Source organism: Mastigoproctus giganteus, chromosome 1 (genome assembly GCF_048544385.1).
Source record: "Mastigoproctus giganteus isolate SK-2022 chromosome 1, ASM4854438v1, whole genome shotgun sequence".
Lineage (NCBI taxonomy): Eukaryota > Metazoa > Arthropoda > Arachnida > Uropygi > Thelyphonidae > Mastigoproctus > Mastigoproctus giganteus.
In genome coordinates, this window is record NC_143575.1 from 157,884,899 (window position 1) to 157,901,233 (window position 16,335).

The window sequence follows — 16,335 nt, forward strand, 5'->3', positions numbered from 1 at the left end:
TTCCAAAATTTCCTATAGTTCCTCTTTCTGCGCTGTTTTGCCTTTTTCCAACCTTAGCATTGAAGTCCCCCATAATAATTGTGTAGTGGGTTTTCTGCTCATCTAGAAGACTCTCAATTTCAGTGTACATTTCTTCAACCTCTTCATCATCATGGCTCGATGTTGGTGCATAAATCATTATAATCTTTAGCTTGTACCTCTTAGAAATCTTGAGTATTAGTCTTGACACCCTTGGTGATGTACTTTTGAATTCCAAAATGTTGTTTTTAAAATCTTTATGGACCAGAAACCCAACTCCACCTTCACTCCTTTCACTGTTTCCATTGGTGTACAGCAGATTTCCACTTGATAAACTTATAAGTGATTCATTTCTTCTTCTTGTTTCAGCCAAACCGATGATATTCCAATTCACATTTTCTAATTCCTTTTCCAGCTCTAATATCCTGTCTTCACTGATGAGTGATCGTACGTTATAACAGGCCAAGTTCAATTTCCGTGCATGGCAGCCTGGTCGTACCCAGAGATTCTTAGCACCCTCTGCCTCCACTCTGATCCTCTCGCTGCCGTAAGAGGGAGAGTGAAAGCTGGTGGGGACTGAGGGCCATTTGTATTGTTTTTAGTATTGGCAGCCATTAAATCTAAGTACAGGTCCAAATTAAATTTTGAAAAAGAAATACATTTCGCCATTTTGAAAATGATGCCTAGGTTTAACAAATTATGCAATAAAAAGCGAGCCCATACATCAAATTAATGTTTTTTAAGAATAAAATAATATCCCAATTATTATTTCCTGTATTAATAATTATTATATTAAAAATAAGAAATTGCACAATTATAGATGCTTTGCTTCAAGGGAGGTGCGGGGAAAATTTTTCAGGTCAAGGGAAGTGTGGGCTCAGAAAGTTTGAGAACTGCTGTACTATATAAATAACAACAGCATTTATGAATCTCTGTCTCACCATATGTGTTTGGTTAGATTTAATGCATGTACAGCAAAAAAATAATACTTATATATCAGAAAGAGAAATGCATTTATTGTTGGGAAACAGAATGATTGGAAGTGAAAATGAAAAATTTGGATTTTGTATAAATCTGTGAAATATTACTATAAAATATTTTTTATGTGTGTAGCAGCCAAAAATACCAAAGGATTGGCAGATGGAAGCCAAAGCATTCAGAAAACAGTAGTGCCAATTCTTTGAAATTCCTAGCAATGATGTCAATCAGTTGGCTGGTCCGTGGTGTTGAGACATAATGTGGCTAAATTATAGAAGACAGATATGGTATCCTTTGGGATCATTGAAGGATCAAATGGATTAGGCAGTAGCTTAAATCTTGGAAAAATGCTGCATTTGTAAAAAGGGAGTGACCATGATCAGGAAGGGGTTTTTGAGTTGGAATTTCAAATATGCAGGTACTTGGAGAGGTTGAAAAGAGGTTGAATGCAAGTGGAGAGAAGTTAAGTTTTCTCTGCGTGTGTGTGTGCGTGTGTGTGTGTGTGTACTCTGAATTGTACAGCACAAGCATATTGAAAGGTAAAAGTACGTTGCATTGCTTATTATTTGTTATTTGGTTTTCAGGAGCATTAGCAATTAAGGCCATACTGTCCGGGGATATGCGGTGGTCATTCCCTGACCTCTCCGCATCCTCCATATTTGGTGGTTGGAATTTCAAACTGGGCTCGAACTCCAGTCTAATCAAGAAGCGTGTGCTATTCTCTGATGCTCCTGCCCACCTGGTTACGGGGGCGCCACGTTGCATTGGAAAGATGATGCAGTTATGATGACCAATAAGCAGTGTAGCTGTTGGTTACTTTGGCAAAAAAAGTAGTGCATCCATCAATTTTCAGGCATAAGAACAATAATTGTCAGTTTACAAAAGTGTTCTGTTATTTTATCCAATGAAAATGCTAGTCAATGAATAAGGACTCCCCCCCCACCCAAGAAGTGGTAATCTCATTGATACTGAATGGGATAAATGCTTTAAATTTCCACCTCCAATGCATTAAGTGTTTTACAAATATACTCCAGATGCAACATAAAATAATAAGAGCCCATTAGCCTATCAACCATTTTTAACCAAAACAGTTCAATGTTTTACAAAATAGTAGATGGTTGATACCCAACAATAGTGTGTCATAGAATTGTCATTATGCAGAAATGTTAGGCCAAGTGAGATTCAATGGTTGCTTAAAAATGTTTTTGCAATATGCGCACCAACATAAGCAGAGTGAAAAGATGAGTGAAGCAACACTGCAGAAAATGATACAGATATAAAAGATAATTTTATGCAGGGTGACCAGTGACAGCCATGAGTAATGACAGTGTAAAAAAATTGATGAGCTAATCCAAATAATTGATGAATCACCACTTATGAATTGATTTTTAGATTGCCCATATGCTATATTAGTTGTTTATGAATAAATATTTGTTCACTGTTACTTAAAATTGCATGCACAATGCGTGCTATGAATTCTAACTCTCATCCATAAGGACAGTCATCTGTGTAATTAACTTCAGTGTGATGATGCCGGAAAAGGCATATTTCTTAAGTGTTTTACACTTAATAAACAGGGAATGAAAAATGGATTCAAGGTTTTAAATCAGAAACAAAGCCTGTCTATGTCATGGCATCACATAGACTTTTCTTAAACATGATCATGCTAGGAGAACGGGATGTATTTCTGCTAGGGGCACAAAAATGAAATTGATTAATTTTTAGGGGGTGCAGTATGAACTGTTTGCTCCAGACTAAGCTATGCATGGACCTTCTTAAGAAATAAAAAAAAATTGAGACACCAGCAATCTGTTGGAGAGGTTAGGTATTTAGTGTTTTGGAATACTCATGACCCCATGGCAATTATGGTATTCAAATTAAAAACTGATGCTTATGTATATATTGGATAAATGGTTTGATCTCTGTAGTCATACAGCATGTATACAATGTATACATTTATCACCAAGTTTACCTCTTATGTGATTTATTTTAGAAAGAAAAGTGCTGCTTAATGGATTTTTTCACTATACACTTAATACAACATAAGACAGTATTCTTAACCTTTAGAATAAACACTTACCACAATGGATGTGTTCAACACAATCTCCATTTTTCCAAATCAAACCAGGTGGACAGGTGCAAGTATACATTGGTGTCACATCACACAGAGATGCATCCCATGTTTTGTAGTTATCACATGTCTGGAAACATGGTGAAACACATTCAAATATCATGTTACCTGGACACTCAACCACTATTTAAAAAAAAAAAAAAAGAGACAAATCACAAGTAAAATTCATTTATATGTTCATATAAAATATGAATAGTTTATGTGATAGTTATTTAGATCATTCATGCTTTTTATAATAAAATATCTGCAAGCACATCTTTGAAAACAGTTTTGGAAGCTAATTAATGAGATATTATAACTAGGAGGAAAGAAACACTGGCTCTATGTTATGAAATCAATAATTAAGGCTAAGCTACAAAACTGTGAAGAAGATCACAAGATGCAAGATTCACATTTTAAGTTATGCATTTATTTGCATGAGAAAGGTCTGGAAGGTCAGGTAATATTCATATATGAGAATAGCTAATAAGTGCTAACAACAAAGATAAAATAAAATGGTTAATAACAAAATAAGACAGTATGCACAATTAAAATATATATAAAATACATATCTACATAATAAAAATTTAGTATAAATTAGGGAAATGAATAACAAAGCACAAAGCATAGGGATAATTTATTTATTTATTTTTTTTTACACAGTTTTTCTACCGAAAAGTTGAGAAGTGCCTATTGAATAGAGAAAAAACATGCTATGAAGTTGGCAATATCTTGCCAAGAGCTGCCAGCATTTAAATATTAGTAAGTTTTAACAATACACATTGCTTTCTTCAAGCTGCCGTCATTTATATCCTTACAGACAGCTCCACATGATGAATAACAATAACTCACAGCTGAATGGCACTTTCACAAAAAGGTGCCCACCAGCAAGCATGGAATAATATGTGAATGCTTAAATAAGCAGAGATTATGTATATCTTTGTTTGATAATAATAAAGACATGCCTTCATAATTATAACTTTCATTATGTTGCAACTGGTGGTTATATTGCAAATTGTTTAAAATATTGGATTGCTTCTCATCTCATTGGGTGGAGGAACAAGTGTGGTTCACCACACTTGTTCCTCCACCCATAAAACTAGACTCTTGGTGACCTAACTCACCTGTAGGCTATTGTGTCCAGTGAAGTCACAATGCATCCCATTTGTGGGTTGCTCTGTATGTTAAACTGGCAATGTTAATAGGAATGGGATGAGAAGCAATCCAATATTTTAAATAATTTGCAATATAACCACCAGTTGCAACATAATGAAAGTTATAATTATGAAGGCATGTCTTTATTATTATCAAACAAAGATGTTTGATAATAATAAAGGAGGAACAAGTGTGGTTCACCAAGTGCTATGATGTATTCTTTTGTCTTCTTTACTGGTATCTGAAGAAAATGTTGTTTCATTACAATCCCCAGCTCAGATAAGTTGTAGTTTATATAAGAAGCACAGGAGAAAAATAGTTTAATGTTTTTATTACAAAATGCATGTACTTCCAACTGTACACAGTCGTGTAATATGACTGAAATATTTCACTCCTGTGCTTCGTACATCAGTTATAGTTCATGACAATATAAGAACAAACTTAGTTTTCTTTCTGACAAGTGACATATTATTATCACAGGTTGTCATTACACTGCCCAACTTACAAGTTGTATCTGAATTATGAATATGATCTGATATCGTCCACTAATTATATATCAACTATATTTGATATTTTATATAAATAATTAATTTTTATTTCTGGGAATGATTATTTTGACTTTTTTTTTAAGGTGGATTTTTCAATGCTGGCATGAGCAATGACAGATCAAACTGAGCTTTATATTTTAATTTTTTAAAATGATTGAATAGTTTCTTACTATGCAAACAGCAACATAGAACTTCTCTAGGTTATGAGCTTTTTAATAATGGATAAAAACAAATTATATTATGTTGTGCCCCAGAAAAGATAAGTGGAAACTGGAAGATCAGATTGCCATTACATCAATGTCAGTTCATCAGGTGGAGCAACCTATGAGTATAATGAGCAACTGTGCAGAGAAATAGAGCAGGCCAGTGTCTTATAATGGGGGATTTTAACTTTCCAGATATTGACTGGAACTTGTGGATTGGTCACTTGCATACTAGCAAGACTTTTGCGGATTTATTGGATAACTGTTTCCTACAGCAACATGTTTCTATAGCAACATGTACTGATGTGAGAATTACTTAAAGATGTAACTACAACCAAGGCGAAAGGGAAGTGCTTTTGCTTTCATAAGGGTGACTACAGGGGTCTCAGATAGTTTTTAAATTCTGTACAGTGGGATCAACTGATGATGTTACCAACGTTGAATTCTAAAAGGGAAGCCTTCAGGGACTTAATTTGGGAGGATAGTAGGCTTATCATTCCAACTAAGAAATACTCTTCAAGGTTTAGGCTTAAATGGATGGCAGATGAATTAATAAGGCTCGTAGGTGTGAAGAAAAATGTATGGGATGCATATAAATTATCAGGTGACACACAGAAGCCTAAGGCAGATATAAGCGAGTCTGTAATCAAGTCACAAAGGAGGTTAGGCAGGGGAAGGCAGATAACAATAAATCTTTGGCAGAGAATGCAAAGAAAATCAGCAAAGAGTTCTTTACTTCTAGAGTTTACTTATGTAAACTCTAGAAGGAAAGGGATGAATCAGATTGGACCACTTAACATAGATGGGTTGACTAATTGATGATCATGCTCAGACAGCTGATAAACAATGAGTATTTTGCTTCTACATTCACACATCAGGAGTTATTCAATGAGGGGAATGTAAGACGTTAATCAAACCCTAACAGGCAGCTAAGTGATTTAGTAATAACTGAGAGTAAAGTGGAGGAGAAATTGTCAAAGTTAAACATAAGAAAGGTACCTGGGGTGGATGCGATCTATCCAGTTATATCAAAGGAAGCAGCAAAGGAAGTAAGCAAACCCATAATTATGAAAGCTTCCTTGGACTCAGAGGAGGTCACCATGGACTGGAGAGACTGGAGGTGTGCAAATGTATCACTAATTCACAAAGGGGGTTCAAAAGGTGACACAAGTAACTATAGACCTGTTAGTTTAATTTGTGTTCTGGGGAAATTAATAGCGTCACTGGTTAAAGAAGCATTGCAGGATCATCTAGACAAGACTGCAGTAATAGTTAAAAACACAACATGGGTTTGTTAAATGGAGGTCTTGTCTGACCAATTCGATTGGATACTATGATGTTGTTACAAAGGAACTGAATGGCAAAAATAATTTTGATATCATATACTGGGATTTCAGGAAAGCTTTTGATACTGTTGCACGTGGAAGACTGCTGTACAAATTGGAGAGGTATGGCATTAAGGGTAAGTTGCTACAATGGATAAAGGGATGGGTGAGTGGGAGACAACAGAGAATGGTAATCAATGGACACAGCTCTTCGTGGACAAATGTTATTAGTAGAGTTCCTCAGGGATGGTGGTTGGGCCCATTGTTGTTTGGCATATTTATAAATGATATTGATGAAGGTATATCAGGTTTAATGTCCAAGTTTGCAGATGATACAAAAGTTGACAGGATTGTTAATGACAATAAAGACAGTATGCTGCTCCAACTGGATCTTAAATTAGTTATGCAAATGGGCTGAGAAGTGGCAACTGAAGTTTCACATTGACAAATGCAAAGTACTGCATATGGGTAGCAATAACCCAAGAGAAACGTACCAACTGTGTGGTACTACACTAAGGGAAGTGGAAAAGACCTGGGGGTAATTGTGCAGTCAAATATGAAGTTCGCTGAACAGTGTAGACGGGCTGCCAGGGTAGGTCATGGAGTCTTATCAATGATATATAGGAATTTTGCTACCAGGGAGGTGATTATCCCATTGTAAAAGGCAATGGTCATGCCACACCTAGAGTACTGTGAACAGGTCTGGAGGCCTCATTTTAGGAAGGATGTAGTGTTGCTAGAATGAGTACAAAGAAGGGCAACAAGATTGGTGAGGAGAACAAAGGGGTCTTCTTACCAAGAAAGTCTTAAGTTCTGCAAATTGCAGCACCTGGAGAGTAGGCACCCGAGGTGATCTGATTGAGCTGTTTAGGGCCTTGAATGGGTTGAGCAAGCTAAATGCTTGATGGATTCTTCCTCTTGCTCAGATTAAGTCTAAAATGCTGATGGAACTGATAGTCGGGTGACATTCAAGTCAAGTGGACACAATTTCAGTGAAGTCCGGACGGTCTCTGACAGTCAAATTCTCTGCTTGCTCCTTAACAATGGTAGGACTGTTAGTAATTCTGGGTATAACCTCCATGCACAAGCACACCGTGGGTGACCATCCAGGTGTGGAACCAACATAAGCAGGGATTGAGGTGTGGCGCCCACACTACAAAGAGGAATACCGCCACACTCTGTGTTACCAGACAGGAATACCCTCTGTGGTACCAGACAATACTAGGTGGTAGAGGACTCTCATCAACTGGTGTAATACTACCACTTTTCTTATTGGAGGCTTGAAGTGGTGGAACCCATGGTTAATCTCCAGAGCTAAGTACTGTTCAACCTTTCCCCATCTCTTCCATCATGCAGTATGACTGACGACTTTTGAGGTTATGATAAACATCATGGCGAGATCCAATCTTGCTTACATTTCGAGGTACAGCTTTACACGGTGTTTGCTGGCCGGCTGCAACCTATTGGTTGCACCGGACTGAACCTATTGGTAACTCTTTAGGAGGTTGTTGTTGATGGAGGTTTTACGGCGCAATGGCAGCTAAAGGCCATTATGCACCAAATAATGGTAGGACTTTAGGAGGCTTCAGAATCAGCTAGTGTATAATCTTGCTACATCTACTCTACCAGATAGTGAGTGGAAGGAGTCCGAGTAGTGTGTATGCAGGGAGCATTATCGAGGCCACGTTATGTCAAGGAGCTAGATATATTCTTACCACGTGTACGCCATATCCAAAAATTTCATTACTTCATACACATGACCTCCTCACGTTTTCTTACTATTGAATACACCATGAATTATCAAATTAACAGAGTAAGCTTATCTGCAAAAAGATCGAAACATCACAAATATATGTGGTCTCAATTCTAATATCAACGATGTCCATTTCCACTTGCAGTCTGCCAAACCCCATGTACTTTTTCTGACAGAATCTCAGTTATCGGTTGATTCAACTACTGCTCATCTCGGTTGCCCAAATTATTCGCTGTATGATTTCTTTCGCCTCAAAGGTGGTAATTGTGCTTATGTCCATTCCGATATTCCCTGTCAGAGACTTGATAATTTGGAATATCCTCTTTTTGATCTTCTCTGGCTTAAAATCTCTCTACCTCATTGTGTCAAATTCATCTGTTGTCTCTACCGTTCTCCCAACTCCACTAATCACTTGGAGCTCTTTGACTTCCTCTCTTTGCAACTTGACTTTCTCCAGTCCAACTTTCCTAACTGTGAAGTAATTTTCCTTGGTGATTTTAATGTTCACAACTCCAGCTGGCTTCCATTTTCTAGTCACACTGACCCAGCTGGTCGAGATGCAGAGGCATTGACCTTGCACAGATTGTTCATTTACCTACAAGAATACCTAATCAAACAGCGAACAAGCTTGATCTTTTTCTCAAAAACAACCCTTCTAAGTACATGGTCGAAGTGAGTGGTCCTTTAGGCACCTCAGATCACAACTTGGTGACTGTCTCTTCTCCAATGCAGTGTGGAGTTTTTAAATTATGGCTATTCCCAAATTCATATTGTTTGGCATTACAAGAATGCAAAATGGGAGGACCTGCAAGATTTCTTTTCTTTTTTTCATTGGTCGGATTATTGTTTCAAAACTTCTGATGCCAACATTTGCTCAGATCATGTCAGTGAAATTATTCTTGTAAGAATGGAATTCTTTATTCCACACTCCACTTTAAAATCTCATCCTTTATCTAAACCTTGGTTTTCCAATAAATGTGCTAAGGCTGTTCAAGAGAAGAACATTGCATATTATAATTGGCTTATTTCCAATTCTTCAGTTTCATTTTCTGCCTACACCAAAGCTTGCAACAATTGAAAGCTGTTATTAATCAGTCCTAGCTAGATTTTGAACAAGCTAAGAGTAGAAAACTTGCTTCTTGCCCTAATGGTAGCTGAGCATTCAGGTCTCTTGCTAGAGATATTGGACACAACTTTTGCCCATCTCTGCTCCCACCTCTGTCAAAACCAGATGGTTCTATTGTCAATTCGGACAAGGATAAAGCTGACCTGCTAGCATCCCATTATTCTTCCAACTCATGTATAAATGATCTTCGTTAAACACCTTCCACCATTCTTAGCATGCTCTATTCAATGCCTGCTGTGATCTTCTGTCAAAAGTATGTCGGAAGGATTTTGATGAATCTTAATGCTAAGAAACCTCCAGGTCCTGATGGTATTTCTCCACTTATTCTCAAAACCTGTGCTCCTGAACTTACTCCTGTCCTTTGCCGCCTTTTTTTACTTTCTTATTCCAAAGGTGTTTTTCCTTCTGCTTGGAAATTTGCTCATATCCAGCCAGTTCCTAAAAAAGGGTGACAAATCCCTCCCATTCAATTATCATCCCAATGCAATTACTTCTACTCTTTCTAAAGTATTGAAGAAATCAATTAACTGACAACTCTTAAACTACCTAGAAACCTTCTCTCTGATCAATGATCACCAGTATGGATTCTGTCAGTGTCAATCCACTGGTGATATTCTGACTTATGTTACACATTTATGGACAAATTCAATGGAAAATTTTGGTGAAACACAAGCAGTTGCTCTTGACATCTCAAAGGCTTTCGATCGTGTTTGGCATAAAAGTCTTCTAAACAAGCTTCCATCTTATGGTTTGCCAACTGTTTTTAGTAATTGGTTATCCAGTTTTCTCTCTGATCGCTCACTGAGGGTGATGGTAGATGGCCTAACTTCTGCACTAATGCTGGTGTCCCTCCCCAAAGGTTAAGTTCTTTCCCACACTCTTTTCCTCTTGTATGAAGATGCACTGGTTAAAGATGCATTGCAGGATCATCTAGAAAAGACTGCAGCAATAATTCAGACACAGCATGAGTTTGTTAAGGGAAAGTCTTGTCTGACAAATGTGATAGGATATTATGATGTAGTTACAAAGGAACTGGATGCAAAAAATAATTTTGATATTATATACTTGGATTTCAGGAAAGCTTTTGACACTGTTGCACATGGAACACTACTGTACAAATTGGAGCAGAATGGTATTAAGGGTAAGTTGCTACAATGGATAAAAGGGTGGTTGATTGGGAGAAGACAGAGGGTGGTAATCTATGGGTGCTGCTCTTCATGGACTAATGTTATTAGTGAGTCCCACAGGGTTCAGTGTTGGGTCCACTGTTGTTTTGTATATTTATCAATGATATTGATGAAGGTATATCAGGCTTAGTGTCAAAGTTTGCAGATGATACAGACATTCACAGGTTTGTTAATGACAGTAATGTCAGTGTTCTAGTGCAACAGGATCTAGAAAAATTTGGGCAGATAGGCTGAGAAGTGACAACTGAAGTTTAACCTTGACAAATGCAAAGTACTGCATACGGGTAGAAGTAACCTGAGAGAAATGTACCAACTGTGTTGTTGTTATTTGGTTTTTAGGAGCATTAGCAACTAAGGCCATATTGCTCATGGGATATGCGGTGGTCATTCCTTGACCTTTCCGCATCCTCCATATTTGGTGGCTCACGGGCTCGAACCCCGGTCTAATCAAGAAGCGTGTGCTACACACTGCTGCTCCTACCGACCTGGCTACGGAGGCGCCTCCAACTGTGTGGTATTACACTTAAGGTGGTAGAAAATGAAAAAGACCTGGGAGTAATTGTGCAGTCAGATATGAAGTTTTCTGAGCAATGCAGACAGTCTGCCAGGGCAGGTCATGGGGTTTTGTCAATGATATATAGGAATTTTGCTAGCAGGGAAAAGGAGGTGATTGTCCCTCTGTATAAGGCAATGGTCAGGCCATGCCTTGAGTACTGCGTGCAGGTCTGGAGGCCTCATTTTAGGAAGGATGTAAATTTGCTTGAATGTACACAGAGAAGGGCAACAAGATTAATGGGGCGCCTCCGTAGCCAGGTGGGAAGGAGCAGCAGTCGCTTCTTGATTAGACCGGGGTTCGAGCCCGTCACCACCAAATACGGAGGATGCGGAAAGGTCAGGGAATGACCACCGCATATCACGGAGCAATATAGCCTTAGTTGCTAATGCTCCTAAAAAAAAAAACCAAATAACAAATAACAAGATTAATGAGGGAAATGAAGCGATCCTCTTACCAAGAGAGGCTTAAGTTCTACAAATTGCAGTGGCTAGAGACCAGTCACCTGCGTGTGATCTGATTGAGGTGCATAAGGCCTTGAATGGGTTGAGTACGCTGAATTCTGATGGTATTCTTCCACTTGTTCAGATTACGAACCTAAGGGGCCATAAATTCAAATTAAGGAAAGATAGATGTAGAATAGATGTGCGGTAATTTGCCTTTAGCCAGCGGGTGGTTAATTGCTGGAACAAACTTCCATCTGTCATTGTGGGAGTTGATAGGTTAAATAAATTTAAGGAGGAACTGGACAATGTATTTAGAGGGAATGGTTGTTTGAAATCTATATATATATATATATTTTTTTTTTTGGCTAATGCTGCATAAGCTCATAAACTTGGTTTCTTGCACCACATGCCACTACTACTACTATATTAATAACCTTCTTCCATTGGTTGGAAATCCTATCCATAGTTTTGCCGATGATAGCACATTGCATTCCACTTTCCATTTTGAGATTCCTTGCCCTCCTCAATCAGCTTCAACTTCTCAAATATCTCCTACCAAATCCTTAAATTCCGATCTCCAGGTAATTCTCCAGTGGGGCAAAGACAACTTAGTTGATTTCAATTCTTCTAAAACTCAGTCTTGTCTTATATCTCGCAAAAAGGATTCTTCTGCTCCTATGCTTATCTTTGGTGATGCTCCTATTTCTAAGCAAAATGATATATCTCTATTGGGGATTACCCTGACTTCTAATCTCTTTTGACACTAGCACATTACAAATATTGCATCCTCTGCATCTAAAAAACTTGGTTTTCTCTTTCGCTCTCGCTGTTACTTTTCTTCCAAACAGCTGTTCACTCTGTACAAATCACAAATCCGCCCTACCATGGAATATTGTTCCCACATCTGGGACGGTGCCCCTAAAACTCTCTCAGGCTTCTAGATTCCATTCAGAAGAGGGCAGTTAGGTTAATTAATGACTCCTCTTTAACAGAGTCTCTCCACTCGCTGTCTCATAGGTGTACTGTTTCTGCTGCATGCCTTTCTACAGATACTTCCATGGGCACTGTTCCTCTCAATTGGCTTCTATAATTCCCGCTCTCTCTTTCAAAACAGTCTGAACATGTGCTGCCACCAGCCAACATCCATTTAGTGTTCAACTTCAAACTCACAGAACCAACTTTTCATCCTCCACGTTTATTCATTCAACTGCCGTTTTCTGGAACAACCTTCCTTCATACGTATTTCCGGAAAATTACAGTCTACAGAAGTTCAAGTCTAATGTTAACAAATATCTTCTTTCGTCTTCTCAACCTTCAACCCAAGCACGGTACTAAGTACTATAGGTTCTAATACCTCTCGTGTTTGGGGGTTTCATTAAAAAAAAAATTAACAATTCTTCTAAATTATTTTAGGGACTCGTTCCTTCCACAAATACCCTTATTGCAATTTATTTCCATCTCCTCACCTTCTTCATTAATGGTTTATTTTTTTCTATTTACTTGATTGTCATACAGGTATATATTCTTATTTTATGTATACTAGTTACATATTTACACACATGCATGCATGCATAGCACACTCATATAAATAACATTAGCAAAAAAATTAATGAATGAAGTTGCATAGATTAAAAAAACAGCTTCAAATGAAAGCCAAAAGGTAAACACAAAGCAATACTGTATTACACACAGCCAATATGTGGACTCAATTCACTTAGCCAATTGAATTACAGTCTACAGATGGCTAAGATTGCAGTGGTGATCTCTTTTATATAGATTCTTACATATTTTGGGCTGATAAGTATGTTCATGGGTTAATTTGTATTATTGGGGGATAGAAATGCTAGAATAAGTTACAGAGAAAATATTTATGAATTCTTCCAATCTCTAATTGGATTTAAAACTATATAAGATGAGTGAAAAGTAGTGAAACCATTATATCACAGAGGTCTTTCTTTAAAATTAAAACAATAAAATGTGATTTACACATTTCTGTCAGCTTCATTTTATATCAAATTTTTTATGGTGGAAAATGGATATTATTTGTATGTGGGAACTGTATTTCTTTGTACTATACAACTTACAGCTTTCGTTACTGCTTTTATCTTTTATTTTACATATTGGCTCATTAGATATGAATGGCATAACTAGAGAGCTGTAAAGGTTGCTGACAAAGTGAAAAAATATTTTGTGTCAACATTCACCATGAAGAAGTTTTTATACCAATTTTAACCAGGAGTTAAATGATTTTATAATGACTGAAAGGAAGCCAGAAGAAGATTTGTTGAAGCTAAAAGTAAATAAAGCATCCAGACCTGATGAAATCTGTCCTATTATACTAAAAGAAAGAAAAAAGAAAAAAAAAACAAAAAAAACTCAAGAATAATTATGAGAGAACATTCTCAAATTCATTGGCTATCCCTACACACTACAGACTGCAAATGTCTCTCCTATTCACAAGGCAGGGCAGCGTTGTGAATTGACTTCTGTGCTAGGGAAAATAATGAAATCGCTACTTAAAGAATTAAAGTATCTTGATAGGAATGGAACTACGAGGCAATTACAACATGGATTTGTTAAGGGGAAATAATATCTGACATTCTGATTAGTTACTATTAGGTAGGCACAAAGGAAATGGATGTAAAAAATTAATTTTGAAATCATATACTTAAATTTCAGTAAAGCTTCTGATACTGTTCCACACAAATGACTGCTCTACAAATTTTAGAAGTGAGGCACTGGTGGAAAGCTATTACCATTGATAAAGGCAAAATGAGTGGCAAGTAACAGAGATTGGTCATTAATGGCCACTGCTCTTCATGGACAAATATTATGAGGGGGTGTCACTTAATGTTTTTATATTTACAAATGACGTTGGGTAGGCATATCAAGTTTGATGTCTGAAGTTGATGATAGAAAGATGGACAGGGTGGTTTCAGACCACCCTGAAAATGCAGGGTATTGTGTTTTGGGTAGCAATAATACCAGAATAACATAACATTTTTTTTTCCCTACCTTGAATAGTACCCAAATTCAGGATGGGGGGGAAGAATAACTGTACAGTCTCACACGAAGTTCTCTGACAGTGCAGATGGGCAGTTAGAACAGCTCATTCAGTTCTTTTACTGACATACAAGAATTTGCCATCAGATATAAAGAAATGATCATCTCAATGTATAAAAGCACTAGCTATATTCAGCCATATTTTGATAATGCACACAGTACTTGGAGTCCTAATTTCAGGAAGGATGTAGATTTGTTAAAACAGATTCAGAGAAGAGCAAAAGACTAATCTAGGGAGCAAGAGAGCACTCATACTAAGAAAGACTGCATTTCTGTAAATTTCAGTATTCAGAAACTAAGCATAAGTAAGAAGACCAGACTGAACTGTTTAAGCTTTAAATGGGTTGATAAATTAAATTCTGATGTCATCCTTACTCTTTCTCAGATGATACATGCAAAGGAACATAAATTTAAATTGAAAGAGGGTGGCTACAAAACAGATGTGCACAAATTAACTTTCAGCCAGAGAGTTTGGCTATTGGAATAAATGTCAACCAAGTGTTGTGGGAGTGATATTACCTGTCTGGGCAGCCATTATATTTAATGAAGACAGTTTGAATAAATTTAAATGAACTGCACAAATTCTTGCAAGGTATGAGGAAACAGAGGAGTGGGTTACTTTTATTATTTTTTTCGGCTGATATTGCATAAGCTTACATCCTTACATCACTTTTCCACTACTAATAATGGTAAAAATCACCATACAATCATTCACCATAAAAAAAAGTTTGAAACAATACTAAAACAGTTATACAACTTCAATTAGAGTGTTTCTAAGCACTTTCTTTCTGCTATTAGCACGTTCTTCTTCTTCTTCTTGAAAAAATAGTTGTTACCACAGTTTTGTGATACTGGTTTGCTTATGTTATAGATATGTCTACAGGAAGCACAGACAGAACAGAAGTGGGGTGGGTTATGTTCTTAGCAAAGAAGCATATTAAATCTAAGGCAGTGCAATGTTTAGTCAGTTTGGGGTGATATAAGCACTTGGAAAACAAAATTAAGAGTGAGAGTATGTTATAGGCCTAATCATTCTGATGAGTATAACGAACAGCTATACAAAGAAATAGTGGGCCAATAAATCAGAATGTCTTATAATGGGAGATTTTAATTTTCCAGATGATGAATGTAATTTATGGGTTGGTCACTCATACACTAACAAATCTTTTGTAGATTTATTGGATGATGGTTTTCTACAGCATCATGTTAGAGAGGCAACAAGAGGAAGCAATACTCTTGATCTGGTTACCTGTAGATTCTTCATGCATTAAGAATCTACAGATAAAGGAATCACTGGGTGGCAGTGATTACAGTATACTGATGTGGAATTTAATTAAAATATAACTACTGTCAAGGGTAAAGGAAAAGGCTTTTGTTTCTTAAGGGTGACTACAGTGGTCTCAGACAGTTTTTAAATTCTATGCAGTAGAATGTTACCAAATGATGATGTTATCAACAGCAAATTCTAAATAGGAAGCATTCAGGGAAGTAATCATAGAAGCTACTAGGCTTTTTATATCAATGAAGAAATACTATTCAAGGCTTAGACCTAAATATATGTCAGATGAACTATTGAAACATGTGAAAGAGAATAAAAATGAATGGGATGCATATAAATATCAGGTGATACAGAAGCATATGGTATATATAAATTAGTCTGCAATCAACTCACAAAGGAGGTTAGACAAGCTAAGGAAGATTATGAGAAGTTTATGGCAAGGAATGCAAAGAACAGCAGCAAAGACCTCTATGCTTATATTAAGAGTAGAAGGAAAGAGTTCAATCACATTGTGCAACTTCATGTTATTGGGTTAACTGTTGATGACCCTACTCACGTTGCTGAAAAATTGAATAGGTATTTTGCATTAAT

The 16,335-nt window shown here is 36.9% G+C and overlaps 1 protein-coding gene across 2 annotated transcripts in view; it reads right to left on the reverse strand.

Moving 5' to 3' along the window:
* LOC150091211 (hemocytin-like) overlaps positions 1-16,335 on the reverse strand; it is a 1,750,539-nt gene that overhangs the window by 306,941 nt on the left and 1,427,263 nt on the right. For both annotated transcript variants that reach the window (XM_090374755.1, XM_090374750.1), the window contains one exon: positions 3,077-3,250. In XM_090374755.1, the coding sequence (XP_090230881.1) occupies positions 3,077-3,250 (174 nt within the window). The remainder of the gene's footprint in view (positions 1-3,076; positions 3,251-16,335) is intronic.